The sequence below is a fragment of the Mesoplodon bidens genome, assembly GCF_964165515.1.
Source record: "Mesoplodon bidens genome assembly, chromosome: 4".
In the NCBI taxonomy this organism is placed as follows: Eukaryota; Metazoa; Chordata; class Mammalia; order Artiodactyla; family Ziphiidae; genus Mesoplodon; species Mesoplodon bidens.
Genome location: NC_138160.1, coordinates 77,023,481 through 77,039,230, shown reverse-complemented (window position 1 = coordinate 77,039,230; position 15,750 = coordinate 77,023,481). Strand labels below are relative to the sequence as shown.

At 34.9% G+C, this 15,750-nt stretch overlaps 1 protein-coding gene across 7 annotated transcripts in view; it reads left to right on the top strand.

The window, feature by feature from the left end:
- Positions 1 to 15,750, top strand: part of ARB2A (ARB2 cotranscriptional regulator A) — a 451,132-nt gene that overhangs the window by 88,314 nt on the left and 347,068 nt on the right. For 6 of the 7 annotated variants that reach the window (XM_081233582.1, XM_081233580.1, XM_081233579.1 and 3 more), the window contains one exon: positions 14,591 to 14,656. The exons of the other annotated variant lie outside the window; for it this stretch is intronic. In XM_081233582.1, coding sequence (XP_081089708.1) covers positions 14,591 to 14,656 — 66 coding nt within the window. The remainder of the gene's footprint in view (positions 1 to 14,590; positions 14,657 to 15,750) is intronic. 7 annotated transcript variants of the gene reach the window in all.

The following is a 15,750-nucleotide window of genomic DNA, read 5'->3' as shown; positions in this document are numbered from 1 at the left end:
AGCTTAAAGTCTAGTGGCAAAGACAGATCTTGGAAAGGACATTATTAATAATCTGGGCTTCCCTGGTGGCGCAGTGGTTGAGAGTCTGCCTGCTAATGCAGGCGACACGGGTTCGTGCCCCGGTCCAGGAAGATCCCACATGCCGCGGAGCGGCTGGGCCCGTGAGCCATGGCCGCTGAGCCTGCGCGTCTGGAGCCTGTGCTCCGCAACGGGAGAGGCCACAGCAGTTAAGAGGCCCGCGTACCGCAAAAATATAAAATAAAATAAAATCTAAGTGTTAGGATGGAGGAATGCAAGATTCTTAGCTGTGTCTTGAGGATAAATTTGGGACCAGGCAAGGAAGAAGTTGAAGCTGAATAAGCAAAGAATGGGACAACCATGCCCAGCGAAGTAACACTGTTTGCAAAGGCTCTGAGATGAAAAAGATCATGATACATCTGATAATTTAAAAGAAAGTCAGTGTGGCTACACAATATGGAGAATGAGGAAAGGGAGCCGTATAGGATGATACTTGAGAAGTAGGCAGGGGCCAGATCTGGTAAGGCCATGCTTGATTTAAGGATTGGGGTCCTATCCTTGTAGCACTGGGAAGCTTTAGATTTGCATTTGTAAAGGATGTCTGCTAACAGGAGATATGATCTGAAGGAAGATCTGCTCTACATAATAGCAGAAGGAGGCTACAGATGCAATCCAAGAAGAGATAATAACCTGTTGATGGACTAGAATGAACTAGAATGGCAGTAGTAGAGATGAGGCTCTTCCAGAATTAGCTTGAGGGATTTGATGATTGATTGCAAGGGGAGGATGAAGGAGAAGGAGTTAAGACATTTAGGCTTCTGGCTTGAGCAGTTAGGTGCATGGTAGTACCATCTAGGGAGTTGATGAACACACTGGAGGAGGAATAGGTTTGGAGATGTATAGATTGAGTCCGTTTGAACATAATGAGTTTGAGGTGCCTGTGAAATCACTAGGAGGAGATATCAGTAGTTAGTTGGATACACTTACAAGCCTGTTGCTCTGATAAGCTATTTAAGAATCTGGCTATTGGGAGGTACGGATGGCTTAGAAAAAGGACTCTTCTTTAGAGCAGGTAAGAGGAAAACGTGAGAACAAGTGATCTGAGGCTGATCTAAATGAAGGACAGCTGAGGATATGGACTAGCACTCCAAGAAATGCTAATGGGAAGTTGGAGGAATGAATTTTATTTCAAAGATATGCTGAAAAGCAGTTTCTTCAATAGACTTCTTATGAAAAGTTTAGAATGTACCCACCGAGAATGAAGTATAAAAGGTTTTAACGGGAAAAATAAGAATGAGATGGAGATAAAGCTAGTGAAATTTAAGATGTAGTTCTGACTTAAGAGGATATGCACCCAGGGTAATGTGATTTAGTTCTAACTAGACAACTCATTGCCATTCATATCATAGTCTCTTTAATGTAAAGATGCTAGAGGAGCCCTTTTAGGTTTAGCCAAACTGACATTATTGAATAGTATCAAACCTTAATTATTAAGACATTTTACGTTTTTTCTTCCTCCTGCTTTCCTCCTGTCCCTCCCTTCCTTCATCTCTCCCTCCTCTCCTCCCCTCCCTCCATTCCTTTCTAGGAGGGAGCTAAGATGGAATGTAGAGTTAGGATAAATAGGACATTAGGAGGAAAAGGTGTTGTTTTTTAAATAGTTAGGTAACTTACAGGGTGGATCTTTATTTTAAATGATTCTAAGTCCCAAGCTAATAATTATGTGTACATTTAATTTGCATAGGATTTAATAAACAATGCTTAAGGTTGTATGTTTTTCTTAGTGAGTACTTTTGAGAAGCATTAAATATTTTAAAAATTGATTAAACTCCGGTACATACACAGTGGAATACTGTGGCTAGTAAAAAAGCATAAAGAAGACCTCTGTTACTGAGAGAGGGTAGATGATCTGGATTAATTTTCAGATGATAAAGTAACACAGTTATTTAGTCATAAGGAAGAAGGGATAATAAGAATACATTGTGCAACAGTGTACAATACATTATAGTATACTGGCTTTTTTAAGAGAGGGAAATAATACATTTTTGTTTGGTTATATTGGCACTAAGAAACACTGGAAGGATACATGAGAAACTAAATAATAAGATTACCTATGCGGGCAAAGTAAGGGGGAAAACAATGGAGGAGGACAGAGGTGGGAGTGAGACTCCTCAGTATATATTGTGTTATAGTGGTTTCATTTTTAAATCTTGTGAATTTACTTCCAATACAAAAATTAATTTTTAAAACATTGTTTCCCTTTTAAATGTATTACTTATAGATCTGTATAAACTGTAATACCACGTTTGTAAGCACTACCAACTATTTTTCATTAATTCATTGCTCACATGCATCTATAGTGTGGTTGATGGTACAATAAAGTGGGATATAAATCTTGTTTGTAAGGTGGCTACTTCAGTGGGCAAATGAGAATGTGAAATAATCATGATGGAATGCTAAATGTCATAAGAAAAGCACAGAGTCATTGGTGGAATCAGCCAAAACCAGGTAGGAGCTAACATTTGAATTGAATTTCAGGAATTTAGAGAAAAATGAGGGAAGTTAAGAGAATTTTGGATGAAAGATGAACATAGGCACCAACATAGCAAATAGTAGGACTTATTCTAGTGAGTCCTTGATTTTGACAAGCCATAATGGATGAAAGTTATCTCCAAGTATAGCTGTGGTCTTACAACATTTTGAGAAATTAAAATGTTTTAATGAAAGTAAATTGTTGTTACCTTATTTATCATCTGCCACTTTTCCATTGAAATAACTGTGGAAATAGATGCAGTGTCAGTAGCACCTGCACTAGGAATATGAACAATGTGGGAAATTTTTAAATAATCTTATGTTTTGATATAATTTCACACTCACAGAAAAGTTGCATGATTAAAAAGAACCACGGGGCTTCCCTGGTGGTGCAGTGGTTGGGAGTCCGCCTGCCGATGCAGGGGACACGGGTTCGTGCCCTGGTCTGGGAAGATCCCACATGCCGCGGAGCGGCTGGGCCTGTGAGCCACGGCTGCTGAGCCTGTGCTCCACAACAGGAGAGGCCACAACAGTGAGAGGCCCGCGTACCGCATAAAAAAAAAAAAAAAAAAAAAACAGAACCACGTATATCATATATTATTATGTAAATTTTCCTGAACCATTTGAGAGTAAGTTAGAAACATTATGGCCTTTTACCACTAATACACTGGTGTATAATACCTAAGGATAAGAACATTCTCTTCATAACTACAAAAGAATGATCAGAATCAGGAAATTTTATATTATATCAATCTACAAGCCATGTTTAAACTTTGCTGATTGTCACATTATGTACTTAATAGCTGATATTCCTCAAGTCCAGAATCAAATCTAGGTTCACGTGTTGCATGTAGTTGTCGTGTCCCTTTATCTGCCTTTAATTTGGAACCGTTCCTTAGCCTTTTTTTTTTTTTTGACATTGACTTTTTTTGAGGAGTACAGGACATTTGAAGAATGACCCTCAATTTAGGTTTGTCATTTGTATTCTCATGATTAGATTCAGGTCATGAGCCTTTGACAGTAGTACCTTAGACGTGATCTTTTGTCCTCAATGTATGATATCAAGAATACATGATTTTGGTTTGCTCTAATATTGGTGATGTCTGCCAGGTTATATTATAAAACTACTATATTTTTCTCTTTGTAATTAATAAGTAATTTGGAGGAATATATTTGAGACCATGTTCTTTATGGAACTTCTACCTATTAATTTTAGCACCCATTAATGATTTTCTAACTCCATCATTTCTTCTATATGTATTAGTTGGCATTCTATCTTAAGAAAGATCTTCTTTTTTCCTCTTTCCTTTTTATTTTATTTATTTTTTTGTATCATTGTGGATTCATGGATACTTATTTTACTCAATGGGCTGTATACTCCATTGCTGTCAATATTTTCATGCCTAAATTATGCCAGATTTGGCCAGAGATTCTCATTAAGCAGGTTCTTATTTTCTTTTAACATTTATTCATCACTCTTTCAGCAGTTTCTTTTCTTTTCTTTTTTTTTTTTTTTTGTGATACGCAGGCCTCTCACTGTTGTGGCCTCTCCCATTGCGGAGCACAGGCTTTGGACGCGCAGTCCCAGCGGCCATGGCTCACAGGCCCAGCCGCTCCATGGCATGTGGGATCTTCCCGGACCGGGGCACGAACCCGTGTCCCCTGCATCGGCAGGTGGACTCTCAACCACTGTGCCACCAGGGAAGCCCATCTTTCAGCAGTTTCTTGCATACAAAAAAAATTTTTTTTTTCAGACTTAACTTGTACTTTCTTTGCTTCAGGCCCTGAATCAGCCTTTTCTCCCTGGAAACTTGGTTCCTTCTATGGCGAAGGGCATATAAAACTCAAGCCCCTGAATCAGCCTTATCTCCATTTAGCTCTGGGTATTTTTATTGGAAAAGTTTTTATATATGTATGTAATAAGACACACACAGACACCAAGATCTGTGTATAGGTGGTGGTGTCATTGCTTCTCAGCTGTCAGCAAATGTGTATGTGTATCTGTGAGTGCACATGCAGATATATATATTCACAGTTTTTACTCTCTGTAGATAGGTAAATATATAAATAAATATAGATGTATATATGTATGTGTGTATATATAAGTGTATATACGCTCATGTAGATATACAACTATATCCAACTTATCTATGTACATGGATAGGAGATACATATATATATATATGGTAAAAAATAAAAGTGCATACTGATACCAGCTCAATATTTTTTTATTAATCAAATCTCAGTATTAAACCCTGAAGCAGAATAATTAAACCTTACAGAGGAGAGAAACTGTAGTTGATTTCTTTCTACTAAGCTCTTACTAGATTCTCCTATATTACAGCCTGAAAACTGAAGGGATATGACTTTTCTTTGAGGTAGCCAAGACTCTGCTATCCCCTACAGTAACATGAAACTGATGCTGAATTACCACTCCTAGCAATGTAAAGTAACTGGGTGATGTTTTGTATCTATATCCGGAGATGTAAAGTTAGCCATAAGGAAGGAGTGAGACTGGTAGGGTTGTCAAAGTGGTGTACTCTGGGGACTGTACTATTTCATTCAGTGTTACTAATGATAAAGGTATTACAGATGCTGATTATCGTGAAGTTCACCATTCATATTTAGATGAGCTAACTTTGGAATCAGGCATGCTGGATTTTAGCTGTGGTATATTTGCATGTCAGTAGTAAACAAAATGTTGTAAAATGCCCCAAATTAAACTATATCCTGTTCATATTAGCCACTCTTTCACCTTAAAACCTGAGAAGACCATGTATATTATATTAAATATTATTATATTAAATTTTTTCTTATTTTATATTAAATATTCTAATCTGAAATTTATGGGACCAAGAAATCTCCAGAAAGAATTGGGAGGGTAAATGGATAGTCAGCCAAGTTACAGGATTTTCTTCTAGGCCTGTTTCTGCTAATTCACTAATGAAAACTTAGAAAAAGTTAAAAACCAAAAAAATTTGTTGAGCACCTTATTCCACTTGCTTTACTTTGAATTATAATAAAAAATACCATAGTCTTCATTCTCAAGGAACATACATTAATACATTAAGTAGAGGAAGTAAGACTAAAAGGAATATAATAAGCAGAAGATTAAAAGCCGGTAAATAATTATTTGCTGAATAGACTCCTGTTGACAGAGGAAATATTTTAGGGGGAAGGTTTATGAAGATAGTGTGCTTTAAGGTGATTTTTTTTTTTTTAGGATGACTATAATTGAAGAGCCAGAGGTACAAAAACATTAGATAAGAGAACTAATATTTAGAGACCTTAAAATAAGTATCATTTTAAATGGTTAAAAACATAAGAAAAGAAAAATAACATAAAACAAAGATTAGAACAATATAAAAAGAAAGCATAGATTAAATAATACCCAAGAAAATGTACAGACATCAAAATACAGTCAGTAAAGTTAAAAATTCAGTGGACTAAGTTAAATAGCAGATTAGACACAGCTGAAGGGAGAATTAGAATCCCAGAAGGTAGACCTAAGAAAATTACTCAGTATGTAGCCCTGAGAGATAAAAAGGGATGGAAAATATGAAGGTGGGCTTATAATAGGGAGAGTAAAACAAGAATGTCTGGCATGTATCTAGTAGGAATTCCACAAGAAGAGAATGAGAGTGAGGAAATAATTTGAAGAAGTACTATCTGTGAATTGATCTGAATTGGTGAAAGGTTCAAGAAGTACACTGAGTCCTCAGGAAGCTTGATAAGACTTAATCTATACCTAGACATTATAGTAAATCTACAGCATATCAGAGACATAGGGAAAGATCACAAAAGAAAACAGAGGATGAAGTCTGATTACTTACAACCACAGTAAAACTGACAGCAGAATATTAACAATAACCATGGAAACCAGAAGACACCAGAGAAAATATCTATTGTTCTAGAACTTTATGCCCAAGTAAAACTATCATTCAGTGTTAGGTCCAGATAGAGATATTTTCAGACAAAAAACTGACAGTTTACTTTTTCCTAAAGAACTAATGAAGAAGAAAACTGAACTAATGAGAGTGAAAGAGATGTACCCCAAAAGGAATGCTGAGCAAATGAATTGATTATCACGTGGGAAGTCAAAACAAACTTTACCTAAATAAAGCAAAATAATCACACACACACACAGAAAAGGTACAAATCAAGGGAAAAAGTATATCTTATACAAATAGTATGTAAGATGAGTTAAAAAGATGGGTTAAAGCTCTTTCAAGTCGAACTATTCAAGAGGAAAAGAAAATTTATTAATTTTAAACTTTGATATGTCAGATATTCATGTTAAAGCTATAAAGATGCCACTAGAGGAATAGAACTAGAATATGTAACTTTTATCCAGAAAGGCAGGAGTAAAGAAAAGTTAATCTATTAAAAGATAGGGAAAGAAAAAAACATATAAAAAGCAAGGTAAGTAGAAGGTACAAAGTACAATGAAAAGTTAAATCTAAATTCAGTAATCACAATGAATTAAATAAACTTGCCAGTTAAAAGATGGTCAGCATGAATTTAAAAAAAATTTGTATGTGATTCATAAAATACTTATCTAAAATATAAGACCGGGCTTCCCTGGTGGCGCAGTGGTTAAGAATCTGCCTGCCAACATAGGGGACACGGGTTTGAGCCGTGATCCGGGAAGATCTCACGTGCCGCGGAGCAGCTAAGCCTGTGCACCACAACTACTGAGCCTGCTCTCTAGAGCCCACGAGCCACAACTACTGAGCCCATGTGCCACAGCTACTGAAGCCTGCATGCCTAAAGCCTGTGCTCCCCAACAAGAGAAACCCCTGCTCACCACAACTAGAGAAAGCATGCAAGCAACAATGAAAACCCAGTGCAGCCAAATATAAAATATATAAATTTTAAAAAATAAAATAAAAATATGAGAGCATGTTAAAGTAGAAAGTAAACTGTATGCATACAGGTTTTTTAAAATATTAAAAGTAGATATTTTGCAAAGTGGTTATTTACTGTTTGAGCATTAATATTTTCTATTTTTATTAAGCTATAATAATTGTAAATTTTCCAGTTTTGTTTAAAAATGGAAAAAAATCTATAATATTAAATTTAATATGTAAATCTCATCTACTTATTAACTTTTAATACTCGTAGAAGTACTACATTGTCCTTGCTGGTATAATACTAAATGATTCTGTTGAGCCATGAATTGCTCTGCCCTGAAGGTAAAAATTACACTGCTTTGGGGATAAACATGTTTTAAATCAAGTAATTGCTCAGAGCTAAAATCTCCTACTACTTGCACTTTGTTTAGAGATGAAATGAGTAAGACTGGTTTCTTAAAAGCCATGGTGTTTTAAAAGTGCTATTTGTATCAATAAGTGAAGTGAAACAGATAATCTTAACGAAGACTGTTTTAAATGCAAAAGTCTGTTTCCAAAATTATTATTAAACTTCTAATATAGTAAAAACTCATAATATCAATTTTTTTTACATTTGTGATACATTTGTAAGTCAGACTGCCTGTATTGACTCTGCTTGGCTTATTTGTGAAATCAGAGCTTCCTAAGCAAATGAGTAGTGTTAAAAGGAGTTGCTTAGGTAAAACTAAACTGTTTTCAACTGTTCTGAGTATCTATTTAATACAGAAATCATATACATAATTGTTTTAAGCAGAGGAGAACTAAGAAAACTGTCACTTCACTGTACTAATTACAAATCACTTAATTTTATTCCATCAATTAGAACTAGATTTATCCTAGGTAACAATTTATTAACCTAAGTCTCTTTAAAAGTTGTTCCTTTTAAAATCTTTTATAGTTCATATTTTACTAATTCAGGTTGGTAGTCTATTGAGTCCGTTTTCTGAGACTTTCTTTGATTACGGGCATAAAATGTCATAGATATACTTAAATCTTTGAGAGTATTTCTTTCGGTTCAGTTCATCCACACTTATACTCCAAATCAGAGTACTCTTAACATTTAGTTGTCCTCTCCAGAGGTGGATGTTACTCAGGATTTATGGATGTTGGTGTTTTGTGCCTTGGCCTAAAGTTCTTACTCTTCTGATGGGCCCAATACAGAAATTTTTATCTTACCATTAATAAAGTTGAGAAATGAAAATTGTTATTGCTGTGAATCAATGAGGTCAAACTTAATTTCTTACTAACGAGAGGGTTTTCTTCAGAGTAAGAAAGAACAGAAGCTTGGCCATTTAATAGTAAAGTTAACTTTGTATTTTTATTTAATTAAAATATTTATGTTAATTTATTTCATTTCTCCAGTCATATTTCTTGTCATATGTCCCATTTTATTTCTCAAATCCAGTCGCAAAAAGGTCTAAAGTACCTTCTGGGAAGCTTCTTAGTTTCATTACCCACCTCCTTAAATTATAATCTGCCAGAATAATTTCAGTGCTTTTGCAGGAATAAAGGGTGTCATTGTTAGCTTCTTATTTAATTAATGACGAGATATAATGCAGAAATGCATGAGGTACATGATAAGCACATAACAACTGCTCAATAAATGTCAAATTTATTGCAGGGTGAGTATACCCCTTCTGTTGGAAGTACTCCACTGAGAATTAATTTTTATCGGACTTCATTTTCCTTCTTCCCACTGTCTATTTCTTTGATCGCCCTTGCTCTTTCTGTTAAAATTTTCTTTAATTCCTAGGTAGAGAAATCCTGAGCTAGAAGAAAGTCTAGTTTGACTCCAGTTTGTAGAAGGCATTATTCTGTTGTTAGCCAAGGGATCTATTTCATGAATATATAATCTCACAATTACTTCCCTGTGTCTTCCATTGTGGATTCATTTAAATTTAGCTATATGGCTACTTCTTAGGAATCAAAAGAAATCCAGAGAAATTATCAGGTGTAGTAATTTTTTTTCCTTTCCAGTTTTTCTTTCAAATAATACTATACTACTTCATGGGTAGTGTGAGTACCTTATAACAGAGTATTCTCAGCTTCTCCCTCCCATAACTTATAATCTTGCTGTCATTCATTTTTCTTTTCTATAAGCTATAATCACCAAAAACATCGCTGCTATTATTTTCAACAAACTGTTGTCTGTTAGGTCAATTAAGAATAAGAAAAGGGACTTCCCTGGTGGCGCAGTGGTTGAGAATCTGCCTGCCAATGCAGGGGACACGGGTTTAAGCCCTGGTCTGGGAAGATCCTACATGCCACAGAGCAACTAAGCCTGGCACCACAACTATCGAGCCTGTGCTCTAGAGCCCGCGAGCTGCAACTACTGAGCCCACATGCCACAACGACTGAAGCCTGCACACCTAGAGCCCATGCTCCGCAAACAAGAGAAGCCACTGCAATGAGAAGCCCGTGTACTGCAATCAAGAGTAGCCCCTGCTTGCCGCAACTAGAGAAAGCCTGCATGCAGCAATGAAGACCCAATGCAGCCATAAATAAATAAATAAATAAATAAATAAATAAATAAATAAATAAATAAATAAATTTATTTAAAAAAGAATAAGAAAAAATTTAAAAATTATTTTACCTTAATTTATTCCTCTCTAACACTCTTCCTTTCTTTATGTACTTCCAAATTTCTGACCTATATAATTTTCCTTCTCTGTGAATAATTTATTTTAACATTTCTTGTGGTAGATCTACTTGCAAAAATTCCCTCAATTTTTGATTAAGAAGATCTTTATTTCTCACCTTTGAAGGATAAGTTCACTGGATATAGAATTATAGATTGGTGGATTTTTTCTTCAATACTTTGAATATTTCAATCTGCTCTCTTCTTACGTGCGTGATTCCTAAGAGAAGTCTGATATAATTCTTATATTATTTTCCTCTCTAGGTAAAGTCTTCCACATCCCTCACTCCCCCAGATCTCTCCATACTGCCAGTCTGGATTCTTTGTGTTTGGCTTTGTGCAGTTTTAATATGATATGGCCAGGTGTAGTTTTGGTATTTATCCTGCTTGGAGTTCTTTGGATCACCTGGATCTGTGGTTTTGTGTCTGTCATTGATTTTGGAATATTCTCAGCCATTATTATGTCAAATTGTTCCTCTGTTCTTTTCTCTTTCTTCTCTTTCTGGTATTACTATTATGCATATGTTAAAACTGTTGTAATTGCCCTATAATTCTCAGATATTCTGTTCCATCTTTTCATTTTTTCCTTTCCTCTTTGCATTACAGTTTTGAAAGTGTGTACTGTTACATCTTGAAACTCTTTGATTCTTTTCTTGGCCATATCTAGTCTACTGATGAGCCCATCAAAGGCATTCTTCATTTTCATTACAGTGTTTTTGATATAGCATTTTCTTTTGATTCTTCCTTAGAGTTTCCATCTCTCACCTTATGTACTCATCTGTTCTTTTATGTTGTCAACTTTTTCAATAAATCCTTTGGCATATTACTTATTGTTTTAAATTCCAATTCTGAGAATTCCAAATTTTCTGATGCTTGATTTGTCTCTTCGGGTTCTTTCTTTTTGCCTTTTAGTGTGCCTGGTAATTTTTTGTTGAAAGCTAGACATGTTGTATTGGGTAAAAGGAACTTTGGTAGATAGGTCTTTAGTGTGAAGTTTTATGTTTATCTGGCTAGGAGTTAGTCTGTGTCTACTATTTGCTGTAGCTCTTGTGGCCAAGGCTAAAATTTCCTCTTAGGTCCTTGTTTTTGTTTTCCCTGTTGTCTTTAAGTGTTCCTGGAGACTTTAAATAGGGGTGAGCCTTGCAGTTCTTTTAGCTGTATCTCATTCCTTGTTATTTTATAGGAGCCCTATTGCTATGGTGGTAATGTGAGGAAGGGTGGGAGGAAACCTTCTATAGTCCTATGATTAGGTCTCAGTCTTTTAGTGAACCTTTTGCTTCCCCTGTGTCAGTTACACTCTGGTGAAATAGTTTTCCTTGTGGGAAGGCCTTATTAAGGAGAACAGAGTTCAGTAGTATTTCAAAATGGTTACTTTCCTCTTCCCCTGCTGGAAGCAGGTGAGGATTTTTCTCTAACTCCACCGTGAGAACCTAGTGAGGCTCATGGAGGTAAAACTTATAGAAGTTTGGGGAATCCTTCTTTAAGGCTGAGGCCCCTCATAATTTTCATTCTTAAGCTAGTATTCATATTGAACCTCCAGAAATTAATCAGTTATAGTTGAAAGTGTTCCTACCCCAGGACTGGCTTCAGCCAACACTTCTGCGGCTGCGCTTTTGTTACCAGTAAGTCCTTGTCCTCTGTATCTGCCTGGCTGTCTCTCCAGTTTTCGGGGAAGCAGTTTGCCCTGTGACCTCAAATATCCAATAGATCTAAGAAGAGTCATTGGTTTTCAGTTTGTTCAGCTTTTTTCTTTTTGTGAGGATAGGAGTGACTACTTCCAGGCTCTTCATATTTCAGAACAGAAACCAGAAGTTCCTGTGTTTCTTATTAGAATGAAGATTTCACTTTAGCTCAGTCTTATTAGTCTCTTAAGCCTTTTCTTTTCATTTAGGAACTTCAGTGGAAACAATGTTTCTAGTGAATATTTGAACATAAATTACATTTGGGCGAGATACTTTTTTTCATCTAATTTTTTTCAAAATTATCTTTTCATTTATTGACTTTTCTAAATGCAGACTGCAGTCCTCCTCAAGCTGTAAGGCTTTGAATCCTTGATGCTTTCTTTCTAAGCCTCAATTCAGCAGTTAGAAAGATTTTTTAAAAATCTGAAGCACTTATCTCCCTCAAAGGACGTAGACAGAATGAACAGTGAAGAGAATTTGTATACTGTTTTAAAGTACCTTCAATGCACCAGACACTATCCTGTATGGATACACAGAAATGTAGAGGTAGGATACCTAAATTTTAGTGTTCTCAGGCTAGTCAGGTAACAAGACAGGTGAATAATATCAAACTCATATGCTTCAGGCATGTGCAAAGAAGCACAGAGTTGGGACATTTTGTCTTACCTTGGAGGGTTGGGATGAGGCAGGAAAAAGTCACCTAAAGCAGCTGACATGTGATCTATCTCTTGGAGGATGACTAGGGTGGAGGAGGACATTCCAGCAGAGAAAACTGCCTACAAGTTAGATGGTTTAGTTTATGGTTGCTTTTCTTCTGCAGTCAGGACTTTGAGAGCAAGGGAAATTGGGCAAGTTAGGTAGTGTCTTTCCAACTCTATTCGATGTATGGTTTTATTAGAACAGATACTTGCTCTATAATGTTTTTCACAGTCAAATGTAAGCAATGTTTGAATTGTTTTGTATTATATTGCAGTATGAAATTGAGAATTAACTGCAATATGTATTTCATATTGATATAAGGTATAACCTGATAAAATACTTTTTTAATTCTCAAATTATATCTTGTAAGTATTTTGCATGGTGGTAGAATTCATTTCAGTTTAAGTTTGCTTGGTTTTATTGTTTCTTTAAATGTAAGGATATTTTATGATTTCATAGAAGGAAATTTTTAGAAATGATTACCCACTCATTTTAGCTAATCTCATTTAGTTAAACCATTTCTCTTGAAGTGGTAACCCATTATATAACTTCATGTATATTTTTAGACTTATACATATATTTACTCTTTCAGGTTTATGGTACTGCTACTTTCTGGTGAAGGTATAATGAACATAATTTAAAATTCTACATAAAATATAGGAATACTATTCAATTAATAACTAGTAGATTATCGCCTAGTTCTAGTTTAGTGTTGTAGCTTTTGAAATTACTATTACCAGACAATATAAAGCTGTTCTAGCATACATCTAATGTACTGTTTCTAAAATGAATAAATATGTATACAGAGAAGGAGGGACTTTGGACTTCTTAGAGAAAGCAGGATAGAGAATCTTATTTTAGATGACAGAAGACAGCACCAAAGTGATCTTAATTTTTCTAAAAAAAATCATCTGATCTTGTTTCATATTAAAATTTGACTTTTAATTATGTTGCTGCTAAAATTATTCTCTGAGATACTGTGCATAGATGATTCAAGATATTTTTGAAACACTCCTTAAAATGACCATTAAAGCCTATTAAATCATCACTTTTACTCCAGACATCTCTTTCTTCACTTGCTTTGCTTTCTTTAATAGAAATAGTGTATTCGCTTTCTGTTGCTGCTGTAACAAATTACCATAAATTTAGTGGCTTAAAACACCACAAATATATTATCCTACAATTCTTGAGGTCAGAAGTTCAGTATGAGTGCCACCAGACTAAAATCAAGGTGTTGGACAGGCTGTTCCTTTCTGGAGTCTTTAGGGGGAGAATCCATTTACTGCTTCTTTGAGTTGTTGGCAGAATTCAGTTCCTTGCAAGTATAGCACCTAGGTCTTGTTTTCTTACTGGCTATAATCTGAGGATTATGCCACCTTTTAAAGGCTCATTGTCTGCTTCCTCCATCTTCAAAACCAGCAATGGCCTGTCGAGGCCTTCTCACTTTGCATCTTTCTGACATACTGTTCTGTAATCTTTTACTTATAAGGATTTATATGATTAAGTTGGGCCCACTCAGGTAATCCAGGGTAATATCTCCATCTTGGGTTCTTAACCTTAATCATATCTGCAAAGTCCCTTTTACTATGTAACATAACATATTAACAGGTTAACAGGAGTTAGGATGTAGACATCTTTGGGGAGCCATGTTTCTGCCTAATATAACCGGTAGTACTAACTGGTGCCTGGCTTTGCTGGATCAGTTTTCCTTTTCTGTTTAGAATACCTCTGACTTTTCCCTCTTGGATTCATGGAATACAAAAGAAGTGTTAGGATTCAGCAGAGTCGTGATAGTACTATATTAGATATAATACCTATAGGGAAATTATAGGGAAAAGAGAATTCTAGAAATACTGAAAAAAAAGGAAAATATGCTTACAGAGTATTGCTTTGTAAAACAGAAAGTCCTTGTGTATTTTTGTGAGTTTATATTAACTATTTCGAATCCTTAGTATTAAGGTCCATAGTTATTCAGTACACAACAGCAGGAAGTAAACCAGTAAAGAGCCTCTTAATTTAGTATGAAAATATTCCAAGATAGATATTCAGAACAATAAATTTTAATAATTTATGTGAATTTTGATAATGGACAACATTGCATTTTAATATGTTATTTCTTTCCTACTTAGATCATCACGAAGTATGTATACGATCTCCTGGAAAAGGACTGTAATTTGAAAAAAATATCTATTCCAGTAAGTCCAATTTTTAAAAATATTTATAGTTCCAAATAAAGTAGTTTTCAATTCAGAAGAAAACTTTTGTTTTAGGTTAACTGTGATAAGTTTAAATGTTAAGATCCTAGTGTTTTGATATTGATAAAGATAATATTAAATTCCTGTCATTATATCTCATCTCATTGTGCACAATGGTTCTTAAAAAGTAATATTCTTCAGTGTAAAGAAAAACTGATTTCCAGTCTTTCTTGAAAATGATGACACAAAAGGACTACCCTTTCCTCTACCTTTTCTCATTTCATTGATATAATTTATTTTTACTTATTTATTTGAAGTAAACCAGTGTTCCTTTTCTTGCATTAGACATTCACCATCGCTTTAATTATTTCTTGATTTTTTTAAAATTATACGTTTTATTTCTGTGTTATTTCCTCTGCACATCCCCAGATTCACTCCTGGTGCTTCGTGTTTCATAACACTACTCACCTCTTTTTTGGTAGAACACTTTTTTGAAGTTTTGCACATTTTGCCATTTTAGAGTGAAAAAGTTTGAAATTTGTTCTACGATTCAGCTTCTCAAAAGAACTTTTTTGTTTTTAATGGAAAACATGAAGTTTTAAGTGTTTAAATGAAGAAATAGTAACCTTATGTGTGTAATGATGGTAGACTAGATGATCTTTAAGGTCCCTGACAACTCTCTGATTTTACAATCTTTATGAATCTCCAAGACTTCATGAAAGTAATTTATTTAAGGCACAAAACTTTGAATATTGATAATTTTGTTTACATGAAATTTTGCATGAAATTTTAAAGTTCTTTGGGCAGTGTTATTCTACTATGAATTGGAGGGTTTGAGGATTTTTTAATGCTATCCATCCTCCCAAATTAATTCCATAGGTTGATTTTTTTTTAAAAGAAATCTATTTTATATTTAATTTTCTATAGGCAACCTCAAGTACTAGGTCACATTGTTAATCATTTATTCTCTCATTCAATAAATATTTATTTTAGCGTACCAGGTACTGTTCCAAGTGCTAGTGGCATAGCAGTGAATAAAATATTCAGTATTATTCCACGTAATGACTAGGCCAACCCTTGTTTTTTTGGAAGCT